Source organism: Schistocerca nitens, chromosome 5 (assembly GCF_023898315.1).
Source record: "Schistocerca nitens isolate TAMUIC-IGC-003100 chromosome 5, iqSchNite1.1, whole genome shotgun sequence".
Lineage (NCBI taxonomy): Eukaryota > Metazoa > Arthropoda > Insecta > Orthoptera > Acrididae > Schistocerca > Schistocerca nitens.
Window position 1 is genome coordinate 793,215,900 of NC_064618.1, and position 25,247 is coordinate 793,241,146.

The following is a 25,247-nucleotide window of genomic DNA, read 5'->3' on the forward strand; positions in this document are numbered from 1 at the left end:
GTGAGGTCATCCACATGAGTGCTAAAAGGAACGCATTAAACTTCGGTTACACGATAAATCAGTCTAATCTAAAAGCTGTAAATTCAACTAAATACCTAGCTATTACAATTACGAACAGTTTAAATTGGAAGGAACATACAGAAAATGTTGTGGGGAAGGCTAACCAAAGACTGCGTTTTATTGGCAGGACACTTAGAAGATGTAACTGACCCACTAAGGAGACTGCCTACACTACGCTTCTCCGTCCTCTTTTAGAATACTGCTCCGTGGTGTGGGATCCTTGGTAGATAGGACTGACGGAGGAGGAGGAGATTAGTGTATAACGTCCCGTCGACAACGACGTCATTAGAGACGGAGCGCAAGCTCGGGTTAGAGAAGGATGGGGAAGGAAATCGGCCGTGCCCTTTGAAAGGAACCATCCCGGCATTTGCCTGAAAGGATTTAGGGAAATCACGGAAAACCTAAATCAGGATGGCCGGAGACGGGATTGAATAGGACTGACGGAGTACATCGAAAACGTTCAAAGAAAGGCAGCACGTTTTGTGTTATCGCGAAATATGGGAGAGAGTGTCACAGAAATGATACAGGATTTGGGATGGACATCATTAAAAGAAAGACGTTTTTCGTTGCGACGGAATTTTCTCACGAAATTCCATCACCAACTTTCTCCCCCGAACGCGAAAATATTTTGTTGACACGGACTTACATAGGGCGGAACGATCACCAACATAAAATAAGGGAAATCAGAGCTCGTACGGAAGGATATAAATGTTCATTCTCCCCGCGCTCTATACGAGATTGGAATAATAGAGAATTGTGAAGGTGGTTCGATGAACCCTCTGCCAGGCTCTTAAATGTGATTTGCAGAGTATCCATGTAGATGTAGATGTAGATGTAGATTTCAATGCTGGGCCATCAGCAATTGTCAGCGTGCGAAATATTCAACGAAACGCCATCGACATTGGCTTTCGGAGCCAAAGGCCCACTCGTGTACCCTTGATGACTGCACGACACAAACCTTTACGCCTCGCCTGGGCCCATAAACACCGACATTGGACTATTGATGACTGGAAACATGTTGCCTGATCGGTCGAGTCTCGTTTCAAATTGTATAGAGCGGATGGACGTGTACGGGTATGGAGACAACCTCATGAATCCATGGACCCTGCATGTCATCAGGGGACTGTTCAAGCTGGTGGATGCTCTGGAATGGTGAGGGGCGTGTGCAGGTGGTGTGACATGGGACCCCTGATACGTCTAGATACGACTCTGACGGGTGACACGTACGTAAGCATCCTGTCTGATCACCTGCGTCCATCCATGTCCATTGTGCAGCCCAACGGCCTTGGGCAATTCCAACAGGACATTGCGACAAATTGCTACAGAGTGGCTCCAGGAACACTCTTCTGAGTTCAAACACTTTCGCTGGCCATCAAACTCCCCAGACATGATCATATCTTTCATGCCTTACAACGTGCTGCTCAGAGGAGATCTGCACCCCGTCGTACTCTGACGGATTTATGGACAGCCCTGCAGGATTCATGGTGTCGGCTCCCTCCAGCACTACTTCAGACATTAATAGAGTCCATGTCACGTCGTGTTGCGGCACTTCTGCGTGCTCGCGGGGGCCGTACACGATATTAGAGACATGTAGCAGTTTCTTTGGATCTTCAGTGTATACGTACTCTGCTTTACAGACGAACCACATTTTTCTGAAATTCTCCCAATAAGCCGAAGTCGACCATTCGCCTTCCCCACAACAATCCTTACACTCCCGTTCCATTTCATATCGCTTTGCAATGTAACTCTTAGATATGTAATGGGCGTGACTGAAGCAGCACACTGCCAATGCTGTATTCGAACATTACGCGTTTATTTTTCCTGCTCTTCTGCATTGACTTATATTTTTCTACATTCAGAGCTAGCTGCCGTTCATCACACCAACCAGAATTTTGGTCTAAGTCATCTTGTATCCTCCTACAGTCATCGATAACATCTTCCCGTACGCCACAGGATTAGCAACAAACAGCCTCAGATTACTGCTCACCCTGTCCGCCAGGTCCGATTATGCTTATAGTGAGTAACAGCAGTCCTAGCACACATCCCTGGGGCACTCCTAACGATAGCCTTGTCTCTGATGAACATTCACCGACTGCGTTCTGTTGCTCAAAAAATGGTTCAAATGGCTCTGAGCACTATGGGACTAAACATCTATGGGCATCAGTCCCCTAGAACTTAGAACTACTTAAACCTAACTAACCTAAGGACATCACACAACACCCAGCCATCACGAGGCAGAGAAAATCCCTGACCCCGCCGGGAATCGAACCCGGGAACCCGAGCGTGGGAAGCGAGAACGCTACCGTACGACCACGAGATGCGGGCGTTCTGTTGCTCAAGGAGTCTTCAATCAACTCACAGATCTGGGAACCTATTCCGTATGGTCGTACCTTCGTCAACAGTCCGCAATGGGGCATCGTGTCAAAAGCTTTTCGGAAATTTAGAAATATTGAATCTGCCCGTTGCCCTTCATCAATAGTTGGTAGTATATCATGTGATAAAAGGGAAAGCTCAGTTTCGCGCGAGCGATGCTTTCTAAAATCGTGCTTATTCGTGGACAGAACTAAGAATATATTCAATAGTTCTGCAGCAAACCTATGTTAATGATATTGGTCTGTAATTTTGCGGTTCCGTTCTTTTACCCTTCTTATATATAGAAGTCACGCATGCTTTTTCCCAGTCGCTTGGAACTTTGCGCTGGGCAGAGATCCGCGATAAACGCAAGCTGAGTATGATTGTTCTGCGAGACTTATGCAGGATAAGGTAATATGTTGCCCAAATCTTCTGGTACACTACACTCTCTGAAACTCAACAGTAAATGTCCCAGTGATGCACAAAGTCTCGCTTCTAGCGTCCGCCATTCGAGCCTGTCTAACCTCTCCATAATGCTCTCACTCCAGTATACGATCCTGTTACGAAATTCGCAAGTCTTAATTTTATCGTTTCTCTCGTTTCTATTAATCCTACTTATGAAGATTCTCGGACTAATGAACAAAAGAATCGGTCCAACAAGAGTTTTCTCCGCCACTCGTTTCGTGAATAACATTCATTAAGACTCTCCCAATGAATCTCAGCCTGGGATCTGCTTTTCCCATCGTTTGCATTATGCGGTTATTCCACTATAGGTCGCTCCGATAGTTACAGTTTGTACTTATTTGTCGCCAGTAGTGTAATCGAACAGTAGTAGATCTATTCGCCTATTTTTTCGCGATACGTGACATTTATTTACGTTCAGGGTCAACTGCCAGTCCCTGCACAATCATCGATCTGCAGGTCTTCCTGGCATTTTGCTGTAGTCTTACGGCGTTTGAGCCTTCCTCTGGACCAAGGTTTCCCAAACTGTGTTCCGCGGAACACTGGTGTTCCGCCGAAAGTGAATAACTGCTCCACGATAAGCTGTAAATAACATTGTGTTTCTTTCTTCAGTTTCGATGTTTTGGCTATGCTAATTAGTTTTTAAAAATTTTACTACGATTTCCATGTTGTTAGTCATGATTTTTAATTGAAGTAATCACTGACTAAAACAAGTTTCTCTGCTTTTTTCAAAATTTTATTAACGTTCAAAATGAACTAGGTATTCCATAAGAGTACCAGGACCGTCAAAATGTTCCCCTGCTCTAGGCAAACATCAGCATTGTTGGCGAAGAGCCTCACGGAACCTTCAACGTTGCCTGTTACATTACTAATGTACATTCTACTCCCTTGGCATACTCCTAAAATCACTTTTAAATCCGATTGGTAACATTTCCCTATTTATAAATTTTTACTCGTATTTATAACTTCGCTTTTCTGTACGGAATGTAAAACTGCGTTCAGAATTCTGAGGAACGAAAAGTCCCAGGTAAATGTTACCAATATATTGCAAGGTAGTAAGGTGGTAGTGAGGCTGCTATCTTAGACCTCCTTACCGGCCGTTTTCTGTAGCGTTTATATCACCTAAAGCTTTCGACCGGGTCAGTCGCCATATTTTATAAACTATTTTGCAAAGGCAAGGGAACACCAAGCACTTAATACAAGTTACGAAAGCCCAGGTGAAGAAACAAACTTCATAATAAAGACTGAAGCTATAACAATTAATAGAGCAATGAGTCAAGGGCCTTGTATATCGCCCACAGCTTTTACTACCTATATTGACAACATTCTTAGACAGTGGAAAACTAACGTCAACTGAAGCATTAAAATTGGATCAGATAAGTGGACACAGCCAGCAATGTTCGTTAACGACTTAACAGTTTTACAAGAGTGAGGAGGCTCTGCAAATGGCAAAATATTGCCCAGACCAAAGATCTAACTCTTAAAATTTTGATATTTCTCATAGAAAGACTAAGATTAGGGGTTTTGAAAGACAAGATACTGCTCTTTCCGAAATAGTCCTAAAAGCTCACGTTTTGAACAAGTTTCGTATTATAACTTCTTAGCTACCAGCGGTTCGCCGATGACATTGTGATTCTGTCAGAGACAGCAAAGGACTTGGAAGAGCAGTTGAACGGAATGGATGGTGTCTTGAAGGGAGGATATAAGATGAACATCAACAAAAGCAAAACGAGGATAATGGAATGTAGTCGAATTAAGTCGGGTGATGTTGAGGGTATTAGATTAGGAACTGAGACACTTAAAGTAGTAAAGGAGTTTTGCTATTTGGGGAGCAAAATAACTGATGATGGTCGAAGTAGAGAGGATATAAAATGTAGACTGGCAATGGCAAGGAAAGCGTTTCTGAAGAAGAGAAATTTGTTAACATCGAGTATAGATTTAAGTGTCAGGAAGTCTTTTCTGCAAGTATTTGTATGGAGTGCAGCCATGTATGGAAGTGAAACATGGACGGTAAATAGTTTGGACAAGAAGAGAATAGAAGCTTTCGAAATGTGGTGCTACAGAAGAATGCTGAAGATAAGATGGGTAGATCACATAGCTAATGAGGAGGTACTGAATAGGATTGGGGAGAAGAGGAACTGAGACACTTAAAGTAGTAAAGGAGTTTTGCTATTTGGGGAGCAAAATAACTGATGATGGTCGAAGTAGAGAGGATATAAAATGTAGACTGGCAATGGCAAGGAAAGCGTTTCTGAAGAAGAGAAATTTGTTAACATCGAGTATAGATTTAAGTGTCAGGAAGTCTTTTCTGCAAGTATTTGTATGGAGTGTAGCCATGTGTGGAAGTGAAACATGGACGGTAAATAGTTTGGACAAGAAGAGAATAGAAGCTTTCGAAATGTGGTGCTACAGAAGAATCCTGAAGATTAGATGGGTAGATCACATAACTAATGAGGAGGTACTGAATAGGATTGGGGAGAAGAGGAGTTTGTGGCACAACTTGACCAGAAGAAGGGATCGGTTGGTAGGACATGTTCTGAGGCATCAAGGGACCACCAATTTAGTATTGGAGGGCAGCGTGGAGGGTAAAAATCGTAGAGGGAGACCAAGAGATGAATACACTAAGCAGATTCAGAAGGATGTAGGTTGCAGTAGGTACTGGGAGATGAAGAAACATGGAGAGCTGCATCAAACCAGTCTCAGGACTGAAGACCACAACAACAACAACGGCTACCAGCGACTCGCAAGTCGCCGAGGTGGCGTCAACTCAAAAGACTTGCACCAGGCGACCGGTCTACCCGACGGGAGGCCCCGGCCACACGACGTTTCATTTCATTTCAACTTGAAAAAAAGACATTAAATATGCATCAGATGATGTGTGGTACAATATACAAAACAATAGGCAACGAAGTGCCGAAGAAACAAAAATAAAATTTGATAAAGTGATGGCTAAACCTGGTTTTCCATACGGCCCCTAGCCGGCCGAAGTGGCCGTGCGGTTAAAGGCGCTGCAGTCTGGAACCGCAAGACCGCTACGGTCGCAGGTTCGAATCCTGCCTCGGGCATGGATGTTTGTGATGTCCTTAGTTTAGTTAGGTTTAAGTAGTTCTAAGTCTAGGGGACTGATGACCTCAGTCCCATAGTGTTCAGAGCCATTTGAACCATTTGGATGAGGTTTGTGCACAGCCGATAAACAACGACTGCTGTTTTTCGTCTACTGCGTTTAAGTTTTTTAATGATACAATTACATATACATCACAGATAATGGTTATTTTACTGACACCCTCACGTAGGCATTACACACGATTATTTGCTTTTGCCGAGCGGCTTTGCGCCATTTATTCGCGTCTGGAAACTATATCTACGCGAATTTGAACTATTATTTTCCTTCATTCTGCATGATTCAATGACTAACATAGTTTCGATGAGTTTTGCATGTACTTCAACTTTTGCCATTGTGGTTCCTCATAGAAATTTCATTCTTGGTACTTTATTCGTCAGAACCTGAAATGAGTTGGCCATGCTACTTTACATTATTTTATCCTATATTGATGTGAAATGTGGATGTAAGAAGCATTATCTTATTTTTACAGCATCATATACAGGGTGTTACAAAAAGATACGGCCAAACTTTCAGGAAACATTCCTCACACACAAATAAAGAAAAGATGTTATGTGGACATGTGTCCGGAAACGCTTAATTTCCATGTTAGAGCTCATTTTAGTTTCGTCAGTATGGACTGTACTTCCTCGATTCACCGCCAGTTGGCCCAATTGAAGGAAGGTAATGTTGACTTCGGTGCAATCACGTCATCAACACAGATTTTCTGTGAAAGTTTGGGCAGGCATTGTTGGTTATGTCTTGAATGGGCCCCATGTTCTTCCACCTATGCTCAATGGAGCACGTTATCATGATTTCATACGGGATACTCTACCTGTGCTGCTAGAACATGTGCCTTTAGAAGTACGAGACAACATGTGGTTCATGCACGATGGAGCTCCTGCACATTTCCTTCGAAGTGTTTGTACGCTTCTCAACAACAGATTCGGTGACCGATGGATTGGTAGAGGCGGACCAATTCCGTGGCCTCCACGCTTTCCTGACCTCAACCCTCTTGACTTTCATTTATGGGGGCATTTGAAAGCTTTTGTCTACGCAACCCCGGTACCAAATGTAGAGACTCTTCGTGCTCGTATTGTGGACGGCTGTGATACAATACGCCATTCTCCAGGGCTGCATCAGCGCATCAGGGATTCCATGCGACGGATGGTGGATGCATATATCCTCGCTAACGGAGGACATTTTGAACATTTCCTGTAACAAAGTGTTTGAAGTCACGCTGGTACGTTCTGTTGCTGTGTGTTTCCATTCCATGATTAACGTGATTTGAAGAGAAGTAATAAAATGACCTCTAACATGGAAATTAAGCGTTTCCGGACACATGTCCACATAACATATTTTCTTTCTTTGTGTGTGAGGAATGTTTCCTGAAAATTTGGCCGTACCTTTTTGTTAAAAAAAAATGGCTCTGAGCACTATGGGACTTAACATCTATGGTCATCAGTCCCCTAGAACTTAGAACTACTTAAACCTAACTAACCTAAGGACATCACACACAACACCCAGCCATCACGAGGCAGAGAAACTCCCTGACCCCGCCGGGAATCGAACCCGGGAACCCGGGCGTGGGAAGCGAGAACGCTACCGCACGACCACGAGATGCGGGCGTACCTTTTTGTAACACCCTGTTTATGTCCATGAGATAAATTCTGTTCTGTGAATCAAACGTTAATTACATATTTATTTTAATTCTTTGGTGTATAATTATTAGTCCTTCTTTGCCTTTTCAATAACATCAAGTGTATCATGCATTCCTATGACGAACTACATCTGTTCGCTGGCAGACTACGTAGCTACTTGTCACCTAAACTAAATTTTGTGCTTTGTAGGGATTAAACTTCCATTATCTTTTACATAAATTAATGGCAGTATAATGCTATTGTAATCTAATTTATTAAAATTTGTTTCGTTTGTGACTCACTCTGTATGTTTTATTTTTATGCAGGGTTCCTTGATAATGGGGCTATGACTCCGAAACTAGTAACTGTGCAACCTCTATTTCCACAACAGATACGTAACTGTACTGTTGACGCAACTTGCCGGAACTTGTAGATCGTCAGCTGCCGAGCCAGACGTAACACGCATTTATACTGTGCGCATCTGTTTTGTATATGAACACTTGCACAAATAGTTGAGAACGTAACGACTCCTGGGACTGGGTTACGCAGTATGATTAGATACGAACCTAGATCAGAGAGTATTATGTGAGACAAATGACTTTGACCTTTCACATCGATTTAAGAAATTAACCATTCTCCGCCATAATGCGTGAAATAGAAAAGAGGGGTCGTCGTGGGGGAGCTCTGACGGTTGTACATGTCGTAGCGTTTTCCTAGAGTCGCTCCAGCAAAATTTCTGTCGTTCGACACGCACAGGGAAACCACGAATCGCTCTACGAGTTTTGCTCAAGAGGGAGACCATTGCCAGCAATAGACAAGGGTCTGCGTTCGTTTTCCCTTCGGGCTTGCAGTAATAACATGCCACGAATGGTCAACACAAAGTATACGAGATCTGAGAAATGAGAAACTTAGCTGCTCGCATCACAAAGGATCTACTTTACGCATACATTAGTCCGCGACTGTTTCTAGACGCTGTGTTGTGCCATTACGGTATGAAAAGTTTAATCTAAATCGATCTAGTTAGCAGCCGACGAATAGTTTTCTACATACTCTTTCTAATACTACAAACGACGTAGCTCCTGCACAGTTTCGCTAAGATCCGCATAACAGAATTTTTCAACTATATGCTGTAGAAAGCCGGCCTCTGTGGCCGAGCGGTTCTAGGCGCTTCAGTCCGGAACCGTGCTACTGCTACGGTCGCAGGTTCGAATCCTGCTTCGGGCATGGCTGTGTGTGATGTCCTTAGGTTAGTCAGGTTTAAGTAGTTCTAAGTCTAGGGGACTGTTGACATCAGATATTAAGTCCCATAGTCCTTAAAACCATTTGAACCATATATGCTGTAGACACTCGTAGACTGAAATCGGTTGTATTATGATGACGAGGAACATAAACGGGAAATGTTTTGTGAGAACACAACTTTGCAGCATAAAGCACTTTTTTTGTGTCAGACCACGTAGATGACGCTTTTCGGCTAAGTGAAAGAACACAGCTCTAAGGAGCTGCTAGCCTCGAGGTCTGGGGTGCATTGTCACGGTTCGCGCAGCTTCCCCCGTCGGAGGCTCGAGTCCTCCCTGGGGCATGGGTGTGTGTGTTGTCCTTAGCGTAAGTCATTTTAAGTTAGTGTAATTAGTGTGTAAGCCTAGGGACCAATGACCTCAGCTGTTTGGTCCCATAGATCCTTACCACAAATTTACAAAACAAACTGCTCTTCCACTGTTATGCCAAGACAAATAATATAAAGGCGACTTCAGCTACAATTTGGACTGTACGAAATATTGAAGCGTTAGATACCGCCATACATCGCTGCCGATTTCATAGGTGTTTGGTAAGGAGCTCAAAGCACAGGTACTATGTTTCAATCTTTTCTGATGGCCTGGAGCAGCCTTGCAGACAGCAGAGAAAGCAAGTTCTCAACAGGAAAAGATCGTCAAAGAGAGGAGCGTTGCGCGCCACCTCGTGTGTGTGTGTGTGTGTGTGTGTGTGTGTGTGTGTGTGTGTGTGTGCGCGTGTGTGTATGTGTGGAGGAAGGCTTATGCAGTGTTGGTTCGAGGGCGTGCTCAAAGGTAATGCCTACGAATTTTCTTATGGGAAAACTCTTACAGCTTTTAAATAGGACAAATGTTATTAAAATTATATATATTTATTTTTCATGTCATTTTTCAACATAGTCACCCTGATGACGAACACATTGCTCTCAGTGAGAGACCTGTTCCTTGATACTGTCACTGTAGAATGTTTGAACTGGGTTGACAAAGCCATAATTTCACTTCTGTTTGCGCCGATTCATCACTATCAGTGTTAAGACCTCGAAGGAGTTCTTTAAGTTTTGGAAACACACGAAAATCGGAGGGGGCCAATGACAGCGATGATCGATGACAGTGAACGCAAGTCGTCGGACTGTTGCAAATATCGCAGCGTTCAAGTGTGGTCTGGCATTATCATGCTGAAAGAGAGGGTGCTCATTCGAAAGTAGATTACAGGTTGCTGTTTCCCACGCACCAACGTAGTTACGTTACACACCGTCGTGTTACACAATACAATTTGGAGCCCTCTAGCGACAAAAGGCTACAAATATGTGGAAATGAACACTAAAGACGTACAATGTTAACAATTTTTGTTTCATTTAAAAAGCTTTAAGAGTTTTCATATAAAAATTCGGTGTCATTACTTTTCAGCACGGCGCCGTACAACAATTGTGCTATGTGTTTTGTAGCGATCATCAGGGAGAGTGGATGTGCCACACGGGAATAACAAACACTCGTTTCGTGGAAGTGCGTTGTTGAAGTGTTTATTTTCAATAATCATACTTGTCACTACAAAGTGTATAGTTTTTCAAAAACATTATTACGCGATATATTTTATTATTTTCTTTGTTTCAGTTTCTATTCCTCCTCTGAGAAGTCATAGGTTGTTTCCACGTCGGGACCGAAATGGTTTCATCATAAACTTTGAGACAATTCAGACGGAATTCGTTATAAAGGGCACTACAGTGTCCTTGTTAGATTTATAATGATGACTAGCGATCTGAAGTCTTGTGGTTAACGCCGACTTTTGCCAATCACAATTACGGAATCCAGCAGTCAGGAAAAGTTGGGCACATAGTGCGGTGCCTGTGCTGAAAAGGCTTTGCTAGCTTTCTCAGATTCCCTCAGACCCTCTGTAAAATTGGCCTAGCCGAAATGCACGCATAGTTCTAATTCGCAATGTTTACCCACGTAAGGACTGAGGGTACATCATGAGTAAAAACAAAACACGGTCTGGGGCAAAATCTTTACATTCACAGTACACTTAAAAAGAAAAATAATGTTAATTATTATTACAACAGCTACTGTGGAATATGTCTATCCCGGCAAGATGTCGTATGAGTGAATGAGTCTGCATATTGAAATTGTATTGGTATAAGACTGTCGCTCAACCGACGCTGTTACGTGTAAGGAATGATCAGCGGCAAACAACAAGAAATGAATTTGGAAGATACACGCACTAGTTACTAAGAAGTGTCAACGGATGTAAAGGTACAGATTGGAGTCAGAATTGTTGCTATCGGAAATGAACTAAACATATTCAGTGTAAATCAGAAGAAAATAAGAGAAGCAAGAAATGGCTGTCTGGGGTATGGAGATGGGATCTGTAAATAGTGTAACGTAGTATAATAAATGAAAAATAACAGACAGAATATATCAGAAATTAACTAAACACAGGCTGACTGCCGGCCGGTGTGGCCGAGCGGTTCTAGGCGCTTCAGTCTGGAACCGCGCAACCGCTGCGGTCGCAGATTCGAATCCTGCCTGGGGCATGGGTGTGTGTGATGTCCTTAGGTTAGTAGTTCCAAGTTCTAGGGGACTGAAGACCTCAGATGTTATGTCCCATAGTGCTCAGAGCCAACAGACTGATTGAACTGCACCTATCACTCGGTTTTATGCAACCTGCAACACCTTCAAACACCACACGCAAAATTTTCGTATTCTCTCGCTCTCTACGCGCAAACTATTAGGTCTACATTAAACAGAACCATTTTGTAGGAAATGTAATGTAGTAAAATTTTGTACTGAGATGCGTTTTCGCTAGAGGCGATAGATATAGAATTATTGCCGGCCGGGGTGGCCGAGCGGTTCTAGGTGTTACAGTCTGGAACCGCCCGACCGCTACGGTCGCAGGTTCGAATCCTGCGTCGGGCATGGATGTGTGTGATGTCCTTAGGCTAGTTAGATTTAAGTAGTTCTAAGTTCTAGGGGACTGATGACCTCAGATGTTAAGTCCCATAGGGCTCGGAGCCAAGAGGCTGATTAAGCTGCCCCTATCACTGGGTTCTATGCAGGCAGCAACACCTTCAAACACCACACGCAAGATTTTTCTGTTCTCCCTCTCTCTACGCGCAAACTATTAGTTCTACACAAAACAATAAACAGAACCTTTTTGTAGGAAATGTAATGTAGTTAAATTTTGTACTGAGATGCGTTTCCGCTATAGGCCATAGTTTTCAAACTGTTCAAGAAAAACGTACAAAAGTGACCTTCAGACGTGGTTTTCTTGGATCGAGACTATAGCCGTCAAGAAAAAATGGAGAATATCTACAGTGAATGGATCCTGAAAGGTAACGAGTAAAAATAAGTAAATACGAAAGATAAGAAACCGCGGCCCTAGAACTGGAGGAGAAGATGGGAACTGTAACGGGTAGAAAATAGCTTAAAAAGGGGAGCGAAAAAGAAGACGAAGAAGAGGTCTGCCTTCTGTATCTGTGGATTACTGAGGCCGGACTCACCAGTACTTGTCGGAGATCTGGAAGATGCCGTGGTCGAGGCTGCCGTCGCCGTTGAGGCGGCCGACAGCCGTGGTGTCGAAGTTGGACTCGTAGTTGGCGATGCAGACCCAGGTGGCGAGCTGGTCCCAGGGCAGGCCGTGGCGGTAGCGCAGCTCCCTGGCCAGCTCGCAGCGGTCGAACCTCCGTGCGCGCGCCGGCGTGGCTGTCGCCACCAGCAGCACCAGCGCCACGGCTGCCGGCAGTCGGCTCTGTGAGGTGGCCATGGTGGCGGAGGAGGAGGAGCAGGAGGCGAGTGCAGACAGCAGACTGCTCGCCGCCGCCGCTTTTATGCGGATGCGCGGCGCGACCTGCAGAGGAGGGGGGTGGGGGGGGGGGGGGCATGCGGGCAGCCACTTCCACACCTCATTGGTCCAAAACACGGTCACTGCGCCGGTTGACAAACCACCGAGGAAGCGGCCGGCGCGCAGAAACCCCCGTGTTACGAGGAAGAGGCCTCTTAACCGTACGCTGCTTGCACACCACTCTTCAGGAAGCCCCTCTGTTATTAAAGACTGGCAGGATATTGCTCCCAGGGATTCCGACATCTTCGAGAGAGCTTTAATTTCAATAACATAAATGTGACATAAAGTCATTCAGGCGGCATGCGGCACTTGTACAAAAGTCAGTAGTTCTCCACTGAGGCTGTCTGGGTCGCAATGTTAAAAGTCAAATATCAGGCAAGGAATGACGTTTATGCTTATAGGATGCGTTTCAGAATTTATGCATCATCCGATATCGAGAATCGATTACAGCACATAGATATGGCGTTTCAAGTTGTATCTGAAACAAACTGTCATCAGGTTACCCTCCATTCAGAAGGCTGTTGCACGCAGCGACTGTTATACTGACTTTTGAAATTTTATTGGCTGATCTATATTTCAGCTAGAAACTAGCCATTCTCAATGCACTATCATTTTTGATCAATGCATTGATCAAAAATGATAGCGCATTGAGAATGGCTAGTTTCTAGCTGAAATATAGATCTGCCAATAAAATTTCAAAAGGACGACTGATAGCTGAAATCTATTATTTACAAGTGAAACAAACTAGTTTGCGAATATTTGTTTCACATACAACTCTAAGCACCATATCAACATGCAGTATTCCCTCCTGGACATCTGATGACTGATTATTCCGAAACGCGTCATATGAACAGTGAAGTCATTCCTTGCCAGATGTTTGACTTTTACCATTGTTACTCAGTCAGCCTGAATGAAAAACTTCTGATTGTTTTAATTTCAAGTTTGGCGTCGGATACGAAATGATAAAAGAAATATTTCTTTCGTATGACATAATTACCAATTAACAATTTTCGGATTTCTTTCCTTTACTTGTGCTGTGAACGTTACATCTTGCCAAATTTCATTATTGTAGATCAATGGGAAGTACCCTATAGCTCTCGATTAGTGAGTATGCAAGTACCAAAACATGTGACATAAATGGTCATACCTTTTTATTGCATTGACTTAGAAGCTGAGGGACCATAGACCATAGACCTTAGTATGTGACATAAATTTTCAACCTGATTCGTCTAACCGTTGCTGAGAAAAATGCGTGGGCAGCTGGAGCCTCTCCTGGTATCACCCTATGCTTCCTTCAAATGCCTAGCTCATTTTGCATTTGTTGGTACCTTTTGGTTCCATGCCTAAATCGGTAAAAATGGAAACCTTGGAAGACCGCTTTATTTTTTTGTCTGTCTGTTCGTCCGTCAGACAGTTGAAAACAGTCCGACAGTTAAAACCCTTGTTCTCACGAACGGGTACACGTTTCAAGTCTAAGTTTATGTCACGTACTGAGATCCATAGTCCCTTGGCGCTGTAAAAAATTGAAGCTTCGACGTCAGTGCAGTCAAAAGATACGGCCATATGTATCACATATGTTAATACTCTCAAATTCCCTCGTACTTACTTCCATACACCTACTTGGGATTCTAGTGTGATGATTGCATGCCGGGATTATGGCCTGGAGAAGGTACTGTGTACTTCCCGTTGGCCTAGAATCATGAAATTCGCCAAAAAGGTAGGTTTCATAGTACAAGCAAAGGGAAAAATCCGAAAAAAGCTGTAATTATTTCACACCAAATCTTTTTTTGTCATTTGTTATCACACTGTCTGTCCGTCCGTCTGTTACGACCCATTTTTCTCAGCAACAGGTAGACGCATCAAGTTCAAATTTATGTCACATACTAAGGTCTATGGTTCCTTGGCTGTATAATAAACGTTAGCTTCTAAGTCATTGAAATAAAAACGTTTAACTATTTATGTCACATATTTTGATACTTGCATACTCATTCATCGAGATCTATAGGGTACTGCCCATTGATCTACAATAATGAAATTTAGCAAGAAGTAACGATCACAGTACAATTAAAGGTAAAAAATCCGAAAATTGTTAATTGGCAATTATATCACACGAAAAAATATTTCTTTTTTCATTTGTTATCCGATGTCAGATTTGAAATTAAAACAATATGATGTCTTTCATTCAAGCTGACAGAGTCGCAATGATAAAAGTCAGACATCTGGCAAGGAATGACTTTATTGCTCATATGAAGCGTTTCCGAATTTTATCAATAATGAGATATCCAGAAGGGAATAGACACGTAGATATGGCGCTTCAAGTTGCATGCGAAACAAATATTCGCAGACTAGTTTGTTTCAAGTACAACTTGTAACGCCGTATCTACGTGCTATAATTGCTCTTGCATATCTGATGATGGATAAATTCCGAGACGCATAATACAAGCAATACAATCATCCCAGAATGGGATTTTCACTCTGCAGCGGAGTGTGCGCTGATACGTCTCGGACTGGCACACAGTTTTAATCTGCCAGGAAGTTTCATATCATCGCACACTCCGCTGCAGAGTGAAAATCCCATTCTTGAAACATCCCCCAGGCTGTGGCTAAGCCATGTCTCCGCAATATCCTTTCTTTCAGGAGTGCTGGTTGTGCAAGGTTCTCAGGAGAGCTTCTGTAAAGTTTGCAAGGTAGGAGATGAGGTACTGGCAGAAGTAAGGCTGTGAGTACGGGGCGTGCGTCGTGCTTGGGTAGCTCAGATGGTAGAGCATTTGCCTGCGAAAGGCAAAGGTCCCGAGTTAGGGTCTCGGCCTGACACACAGTTTTAATCTGCCAGAAAGTTTCAATACAGACATTCTTTGCCTGATGCTTGACTTCTTAACATTGCGACCGAGTCAGCCTCAATGGAGAACTACTGACTTTTGTAATAGTGTCGCCTGCTGCCTGCATGACTTTATGTCACATTTATGTTACTGAAATTGAACCTCCCTCGAAAATCTTGTAATCCCTGGGACCGATATCTTGCTGGTATTAATAACAGGCAAAAATGGTCAAGATTCTTCATTACCGAAGTGGATGACCTGTCTGTATACGTAGTTAAGTTTGCACGGACCCCCCCCCCCCCCCCCCCCCCCAGTACGTGAGTCCTGCTCGCACGTGGCCAGCTTTTGTCTATTCAGCTACCTGTCTTTTTGGGAACTGTATATTCAGATCTTCAAACTTAGCAACATAGCCGTAAATTTGTTATCTTTTCCTCGAAATAGTATTTCCACTATTACACTGTATTATTTTTTATTTTCATTCTGTCATAGCGACTTCTTTCGAGGTCGCAGAAAAGTTCCCGAGCATTGCTCCTTAAAAATAACATACAAACAGCAAGTCTCAGCATAAAGATAGGAATGTTGGTAAATTGAATTATAGCAATATTACTCTGCCATTAATTTATGAAACATACAATAGAACACCAATACTTACAACGCATAAAATGTAATTCACAGTATTAATGTGCAGTCTGCTAAGCAAATAGTTATAGTTCGTCATAGGAATAAAACAGTCTAGCTATTTGCTTAATAGTTTAGATAGGTATCTGCAACCTAACTACATTTTATGATCTGTAGGAATTAATGTCCCACTGTATATTACATAAGTTGATGACAGCATAGTGTTTTTATAATGTAATTTACCAAAATTTGTATCTTTGTGCTGAGATTCACTCTCTAAATATTATTACTATTCAGGAAAGGGTGGAATGGCGATGCGATACCGAAACTAGTCCGGCCATCCTGATTTCGGTTTTCCGTGATTTCCCTAAATCGCCTCAGGCAAATGCCGGGATGGTTCCTTAGAAAGGGCACGACCGATTTCCTTCCCAATCCTTCCCTAATCCGAGCTTGTGCTCCGTCTCTAATGACCTCGTTGTCGACGGGACGTTAAACAGTAATCTCCTCCTCCTCCGAAACTAGTCGCAAATAAAGTCTTATAAATAAAAGCAATAAAAATGTAGCTGTCTGACTACTATTTGCAGATAAAACTTAATCATCTTCACACACAAAAGTTTTCTTCTTAAAATAATTTAAAAGACGTCGATAAATTCGTTAAACGAAGGCAAGAATTTTCGGCTAAGGCTATAATTTAATTCGTACCTCCTGTTGGTGACTCCGTGTTTTATACACGACGGACTTGCAAGAAGTCCTAACAAAATTACAGTTTCAATGAGAAAACGTCGCTTTAAACCTGATCCTGTTCGACGCGTCTCAGGTGCATTCCGGTCGCAGTCGCCAGAGATGGCGGTCGTGTGTGTGTGTGTGTGTGTGTGTGTGTGTGTGTGTGTTGTACTTCATCCTTTTCTGAAGAAGGCTTTGGTCGAAAGCTTAGTGTGTAACTGTCTTTTCGTAGTGCCTGTATACATCTCAAAATGTTATCTTTACAGTGAGTAGCAATCTGTCGTTTTCGTAATTGTCGCTTTAAATTGACGTAATTAAATTACTTAACTAATTATCTGATTCAACTGTAGCATTGTTACACTACGACAGTGACATGATGAGAATTAAAATCATGTTCCGGAACCAGTCACGATGCTTGTATGTTATTTGTTGACATGTGTTTGTTAACGACGCGTTTCGAGCCACTGGTGCTCGTCATCAGGCGTCGGAAGGTTATTTTTATATCGTTTTGATTGTCAAAGCCAGTGGCTTCAATGCACAGCTGCGAAAAATAACTGCCTGACATTGTGATTGGTTGTGGGACATACATGGTGATGTTAATCCAGTTATATTCTTTATGGTTTGAATATTTGTAGTGGTTGTTTTATTTTAATAATGCTGACAGAATTAGCTGCAGACGGAAGTGCGTCTTGACATGGTAAGTGCTGAGGGTGAACGTCACATGGGGTTTGTACTTAGACATGAACGTCGAGTTAATCCAATAATTACGTGACAGAATCTGGACTCTGACAGCACAAGTGTTGTTTGGTTTACCATCCGAGTCGAGGGAACTGGCTGAGTCCCACTATGAATGTCTGTAGTGTAATTTGGCAACTATTTTCACTATACATTCGCAGCACGAATCTCTGTCTGCTCTTCCGATATCTTTGACAAACCCGTCGGCAGAACGAGGGCTTTTACTTATACCGAGTCTTCGGTCGCTATTGCAGATATTTTTATTCAAAATTTACACATTTTCTGGATTCGAGCGCGGTATGTTCTGATTACTCGTCAATTACAGTTCTCCTAGACCACAACTAGGTGTTCAAAATTATGTACCCACTTGTTGAAACCGAGCTATGAGATCCAGTGGGTAAGGCACGAGACTTTTATTCGAGAGCCTTCTGGAGAAACTTACAGTCGGCATATATAATTCTTTTTCTGCACAGCGCTAAAGGGACTGCAAAGATTTTCGCTCCCATTCGGATGTACCTTTGCCGTATCTGTTTAAGATAATGTGGAGAGATTTGGAAATGGACGCACGATTTCTACTCACACTTTGATCATTCTAACTCCCGTAACAGACCAGTTTCTGGTAACAGAAATTCCTTTCACCACCTGAGTTCGAAGTGGCCCCAACTCTTCGAGCGGCTCCACACTGTGAAGAGGAATGAAGGGTGAAGCGCAATTAAAGTTTGGCCAATTTTTTTTTATCCTCAATAGGAAAATTTATAATAAAACAAAAACAGAGACTATCTCATGTGGTTAATTCGCGCTTCCCGTTCTTCAAGATCAAGCAGGAATTAATGACCTCTGTGTCATAAAATCGAGCATTTGTTGTTGTTGCTGCTATCTTTAGTTCGAAGATTGTTTTGATGCAGCTCTCCACGTAACTCATTTTCAGGAAGGTTTTTCTTGCTATTGCCAGTCTGCATTTTATATCCCCTCTACTTCGGTCATCATCAGTTATTTTGCTGCCTAAATAGCAGAACTCACCTACTACATATCGTGTCACATTTTCTAAGCTAATCCCCCATAACCTGTTTTAATTCTATTACAGTCCACCGTCCTTTTTTTACTTTAACTGATATAAATTTGATTACCTCTTTTCAAGACATTGTCCATGCCCCTCAACTGATCTTCCATGTCCATTGCCGTCTCTGGCAAATTTGAGATGTCACCGCCAAACCTAAGAGTTTTTATTCATTCTCCCTGAGCGTTAATTCATTTCCCAAATTTCTTCGCGGTTCTCTTTGTTGCTTGCTCAACTTACACGCTGAATAGCGCCAAGATCGCCTATTACTTTGTCACACTCGCTTCTCCACTGTTGCTTCCCTTTAACATCCTTCGACCCATAACTGCAATGCGGTTTCAGTAAAAATTGTAAATAGTCTTTCAGTCCTAGTATTTTATCGCACCTGTCTTTAGAATTTTAAAGAGTATACTCCAGTCAACATTGACAAAATCTTACTCTAAATCTACAGTTACGATAAACTTAAGTTTACCTTTCTTCATTTTATCTTTCAAGATAATTCGTAGGGTTCATATTTCCCCGTGTGTTCCTGCATTCCTCCGAAACCCAATCTGGTCTTCCCCGGGGACAGCTTCTGCCAGTCTTTCCATTCTACTGTAAGTAATTCGTATTAATATTTTTCAACCACACGTTTTATGTAAAAAAGTTAAGTTGTAGTTGTGTCTCGAAGTGAATATCAGCAAAGGTGAAACAAAGATAATGGAATGTAGTTTAATTAAATCATGCGATACTAAGGGAACTAGATTTGGAAATGAGACCTAAAAAGGGTAGACGAGTTTGGCTATTTGGGCAACACAATAACTTAAGATGGCTGAAGTAGACACGATATGAAATGCAGACTGGTAATAGAAAGAAAAGTGTTTCTTGAAAAGAGAAATTTGTTAAGATCGAATATAAATTTAAGTGTTAGCAAATATTTTCTGAAGGAGTTCGTCTAGAGTGTAGCCGTGTACGGAAGTGATACGTCGATTGTAAACTGTCCAAACGTGAACAGAACAATAACTTTTGAAATTCGCGTTCCAAAAGAATGTTGATGATTGGGTCGGTCGAGCGTATATCCAACGAAGAGGTACCGAATTGAAATGGGGAGAAAGGAAGTTTATTTCATGACTTGATCAAAAGAAGGGCTCAGTGGACAGAAGAAATCCTGAGGCATCAAGACATAAATTTGGTGACAGAGGGAATTGTGGAGGGTAAAAATTGTAGAAGCAGACCAAGATCTGACTACAGTAAGCAGTTTCAAATGGGAGTAGGTTGCATAGTTTTGAAGTGGCTTGCACGGGGTGGACTGGCATGAAGAGTTGCATTGAACCATTCTTCGAACTAAAGGACACATCAATACAATATTCCATATCCCCGATACATTGAGGGCGAAATAGCGACCAATGCAATACTGAAGTAGTACTCATATATGTTTTAGTCTACAGTCACACTTTATCTATTTTTCCGACTGGCTTTCTCCTGACTATTCCCTGGCTCGCAGTCGAGACAATGGCTTCCCAAGTAGGTGTGTCAAATACTCTTTTGTATTTGATGTACCCACTTGGGAAACTAGTGTGACGACTGCATGCCGGGGTTATGGCCTGAAGAAGGTACTGTGTACCGAAATCGGTAGCCAGTTGGTAAAATAAATAAATTGCGACTACAGTCTAAAACATATACTTCTTCAGCAATGCAATATTCATTACAATAGCTTTTGGAAACAGTCTGAAGATGAAAATTTGTGAAAAAGATTAGTTTGGTAGGTTCTTTGGTAGAAAAGTTTGCGACGTGCAAAAACAATTTCAAATGGTTCAAAGGGCTCTAAGCACTATGGGACTTAATATCGGAGGTCATCAGCCCCTATACTTAGAACTACTTAAACCTAACTAACCTAAGGACATCACACACATCCATGCCCGAGGCAGGATTCGAACTTGCGACCGTAGCAGCAGCGCGGTTCCAGACTGAAGGACCCAGAACCGCTCGGTCACAGCGGCCGGCAGAAACAATTTCCTGGCTGGCACTATACCTCCTCGTGAACTCACGATACGGGTCAAAAGCGTCGCGTTAAGGCTTCTTAGCACCCAACCTACATTGAAGACGAAAGAAATTAAATAAAAATAAGTAAAAGTCTGCGAAGCTCTTTAACATTCACAAAAATTGCTGTTTGTGGAGTATGTTTCGATTCCTTCAGTTCCAGAAAAGACTCATCGTCAATTTTCTCGATGCACATGAGTGCAACCTGTTCTTTTACACTAGGTATTTTGTGCTGTTTCAGAGTTAAATCCTAGAGGTGTATGGTATACTGCTCAATTAATTTGTTTCAGAAGGTCAAAGTTGGGGAAGGGGCGGGGGGGGGGGGGGGACGACGACACAATACAATGAAATAAAGACGAGTTAAAACGGATAAACTGAAGGGCTTCGCTTATCATAGAAAACATGACGGAATGTAGAAGCAATATAAATGTAAAAAGAAACAACTAGCAGTGTCACAATAAATACTTTTTGTGCGGCTCCAGCTTTCCTTAGGCTGCCACTTGTAATATTTCTTGTGGAGGAAAAGCTACGAGTATCGCAGGTAGCTTCTAGTGAAAACTTTGCATGCGACAGAGGCAGTGTGTTTGGTTGTGGTGTAAATTACAGCAAAAGAGTAAACGTGTGCATCTTTCCAGTTGTCACCGGTGTGGATTCACTGTTGGTCTCCAGATTCGAGGAAATGTGACGTCATGAGTAAAGGAAGAGAACAGTCATCCTGTTCCTTGTATGCCGAAAGATGGGACGGACCTTGCATCAGTAGTGGACTCAAGGAAGTGTAAAGAAAGTTTCTCGCCTGTGGTCGCCACTGGCGGCTAGAACTAGATCTGCTCTATGGCGGATACTGTCACGGTCGCGACTACATCCGTACTAAGATTCTGGATGCGCCCAGTTGTCATGCTGATTTGTTGCAAGTGTGCCGGCTTTGTTTAAGGTATACGCCGTGCTCCCATTTTTACTGGTTATCGGAACGCCCAAACCTTCGTTGGAGTAACACGAATAAATTCGAATTTAGTGTCATGTTGATCTGGACCACCACGTGTTACCGAAGTCGCTAACAAATTAGTCACATGCGGCAAAGGTCGACCATGGCTGATTCGAATCTACGATGGCGTGCTGCAAAGCAATGCCCGCGAAAGTTTTATGTGAAAGCTCTCTAAGCTTGTTAAAGCTTTTTAAATAAAACTTTCTATATCTCTGTTCTTCATCTCTGCTCCTTTGCAGCTCTTTGCCGCCGGAGAGCTCCGAATTATAGCGTGTAAGATGGCGGTGTGTAACGTATCTATTGTCGCTGACTAACAAACGGCATGTTGTAATCGAGTTTCGAATTCGAAGAGTTCGTCCGCCCGTGAAGCACCCTCTATTTCAGCACGACAATTCCAGATCGCATAGTAACGCTGGGCACCAGCAACAATTTGACGCCTTGGATTCACCGTCATCGATCGTCCTCCATACAGTCCCTATTTGCCTCCATCCGATTTTCATCTGTTTCCAAAACTTAAAGAACATTTTCGAGGACTTGGCTTTGATAGTGACGAAGCGATGCAAGCAGAGGTGTGGTTTTGGTTCACTCATCAAAGTCAAAGAATATATGAAGATGGTATCTGTTCTTTCTGCCATTTCCGAAAGAACAGATACCATCTTCATATAATCTTTGACTTTGTTGACATCATCTTCATATAGGTAATAATTACCGGCCAATGATCTTTTTCAGCGCGGATGCTCTCGCATTGCTCAAATTCTTACGGGAATCGGTACATTGACTGCAGCGAGTAATGAGTATAGCGGGCAGGGGCACGACAAATGCAGTGTGTGGACAGTAAGTCGGAAATGTGGGTCTCACGGGGAGCGTGCCAGAGATAAGTCCCTGCAGTCGCACTATCCTTTGTGTCCTCGATGGCTCAGTCGGATAGAGCGTCTGCCATGCAGGCAGGAGATCCCGAGTGCGAGTGCCTGTCGGGGCACACATTCTACAGGGACGGTATCGACAAACTGGTCTGTCAAATGGTTCAAATGGCTCTGAGCACTATGACACTTAACATCTGAGGTCATCAGTCCCCTAGACTTAGAACTACTTAAACCTAACTAACCTAAGGACGTCACACACATCCATGCCCGAGGCAGGAGTCGAACCTGCGACCGTAGCAGCAGCGCGGTTCCGGACTGAAGCGCCTAGGACCGCTCGGCCACAACGGCCGGCACTGGTCTGTCGTTGGGAGAAATGTGTTCGTCGCCAGGCTGACTACGTTGAGAAATAAATATGTAGACATGAAGAATAAAGATGTAGAATATTAACAACGGTTGTTTAACTCTAAAAGCTTTAAGAGTTTTCCAATGAAAAATTCGGAAGCATTACTTTTCAGCACGGCGTCGTACAACAACTGTGCTGTGCTCTAATGCGTAAGCGATCCAGCCAAGGAGTGACGAGCGAGTACAAAATCAAAAAGTATTTCACTCGCTCAACAGCTTCGCAGATAAGACGATTCAGCGTTTTATATAATATTTTAGTTATGGATGGAGCTACGCATGGGCAAATCGGTTTTTGCAACATGAACCGCTGGTTAGTTGGCAATGCTGGCCGAAAGAAATACACTGTGCAACACAATTAAAGGTTCACTTTTTCGAAAGACAGTAACTGTCTCCCGCTGCGACACATAAGTTTGACATTTGCCTCAAAGTTGCCTGCAGCCTTCCTCTGTAATGGTGCAAAATCATGCCGCCCTGCGACGTCACACTTGGGTTCGCCGATGCTTGAAACAGTAACACGTCAACACATGCAAAAGAAGTTCATGTGAGCTGTAAGGCGGGCTAATGATACAGTGGCACCGAATTTCACTACTATTCTGCCCATTGCCACCGTGGCCAAGTCACACGATTGAAAGGGCGTCACACCCCTTCTTTTGACGCCTTTGCAATGGTCAGAACCTCGACATCTAGCGTTGAAATCGTACGGGTTTCTTATTGGTTGCCGAGAAAAACATTTCTGACAGACCACCTGTCAGAATCGGTTCGGAAAGCCTCTGGGGGTAGTATAAAGGATCTCAAGGGAACTACCTTTTATACTGGGGCGTTGAACCGACATCGCTGCTGCACGCTGGGCGTTTCAACGGTACTCTAAGAACATCGTTTGGCTGCAACCCCATTGAACGTGATCTGACCCCTTTGGAGTGAGTGTAGTGCGAACGCCGTTTTTTCCTAACCGCTAAGGACCGTTCAAAACCATTCGACGAGATTTGAACGTGATCCAGAGTACCAAAGGGTATTTATGCTTTTTCAGCTCTCCTATTTCGCGCCCTCCTGCGGCGTGGGGGGGGGGGGGGGGGTGAATAAGACGGCAAAGGGTCCCTCTAACACCACGCCCTTCTTTCAGTTCGGCAACATCCTCAGTGCTACCCATGCTCTTTTGTTGTGGACGCTTTAAAAATGTGCCTGTCAGAAACTTCGACACTAATTCAGCTCTTGTGCCTGAAAGTAGGCAAACCCCACCAAAGGGGCGCCGAAGGGGTTGCCTAAGTTCTAGGCGCCAGATGAGGTGCAACACAAAATTGATGTCGAAGTTTGTGACAGGCTCATTTCTAAAGTGCTCAACAAAGATGCTTGGGTACGTATGAGGGTGTTGCCTAACTGTGTGAGGAAGGTCTTAGAAGGACGTTTTGCCGTTTTATTCACTGGTTTGTTAATGTGTTAATGTTTCACCCCAACAGGAAGCTTCGAAACAGGAGAGATGAGAAAGCATAAGCACCTTTGAGGATTTGGATCACGTTCAGATTTTGTTTGCATGCTAGAGAAAAAATTGCAATCGCAATACACTACAAAGGAGTCAGATCACATTCAGTGGGGTTGCAGCCCCACGATGTGTTGGAGTACGGTTGAAACGCTCAGGGGGTGGCAGCAGTGTCAAACGTTGTCAAGAATGTCGTCCTGTAGCTTATCGCACTGCGAACTTTCGTTTTCGACTGCGGAATCCGGGGGAATCAACGCCCCAAGAGAAGAGCCACCCCATGAAGTCTTTTAGTGTCGACTCTGAGAGGTGGTGCGTCTGAAATGTTTTTCTCGGTCACCCATAAGAAAACCGCGTGATTTCAACACTGGATGTCGAGATACTGACCTCCATCACAGAGGCGTCTAAAGAAGTGGTCAAATGTGGGTAAAATGGGGTTTGACGCCCTCCCCATCACGTGGCACGTCCATGGTGGCACTGGGCAGAATTCTAAAGAAATCTGCTGCCACTGTGACATCATCAACCAGCCTTATAGCTCACGTGAACTTACGAGCTGTAGCCTTCTTTTTGCATGTCTCGAAGCCTTGCTCTTTGAAGCACCGCTGATCCCGAGGGTGACGTTGCAGGGCGCCAGGCTTTTTCACCATTATAGAGAAAGGTTGTAGGCAGCCTTGAGTCAAATTTAAAACTCATGCGAAGCAATTGGAGACGGTTACGTGGTTTCGAAAAAGTTATCCCCTAATTTTGTTGCGCTGTATAGTTAAGAGACGCGTGGAGAGAGTTTCTCAATAACCACATGATTTTTCATTGAGGGTGCTTAAAATAGCCACAAGCATGCTCG

General features: G+C 43.3%; 2 protein-coding genes across 3 annotated transcripts in view; one reads left to right on the forward strand and one right to left on the reverse strand.

Moving 5' to 3' along the window:
- LOC126260722 (uncharacterized) overlaps nt 1-12,670 on the reverse strand; it is a 91,802-nt gene extending 79,132 nt beyond the window's left edge. Inside the window, exon 1 of the mRNA XM_049958059.1 lies at nt 12,377-12,670. Within this exon, the coding sequence (XP_049814016.1) occupies nt 12,377-12,639 (263 nt within the window). The 5' untranslated portion in view covers nt 12,640-12,670. The remainder of the gene's footprint in view (nt 1-12,376) is intronic.
- The window catches only part of LOC126260818 (H(+)/Cl(-) exchange transporter 4), a 485,631-nt gene that overhangs the window by 206,760 nt on the left and 253,624 nt on the right, over nt 1-25,247 (forward strand). The window lies entirely within an intron of this gene.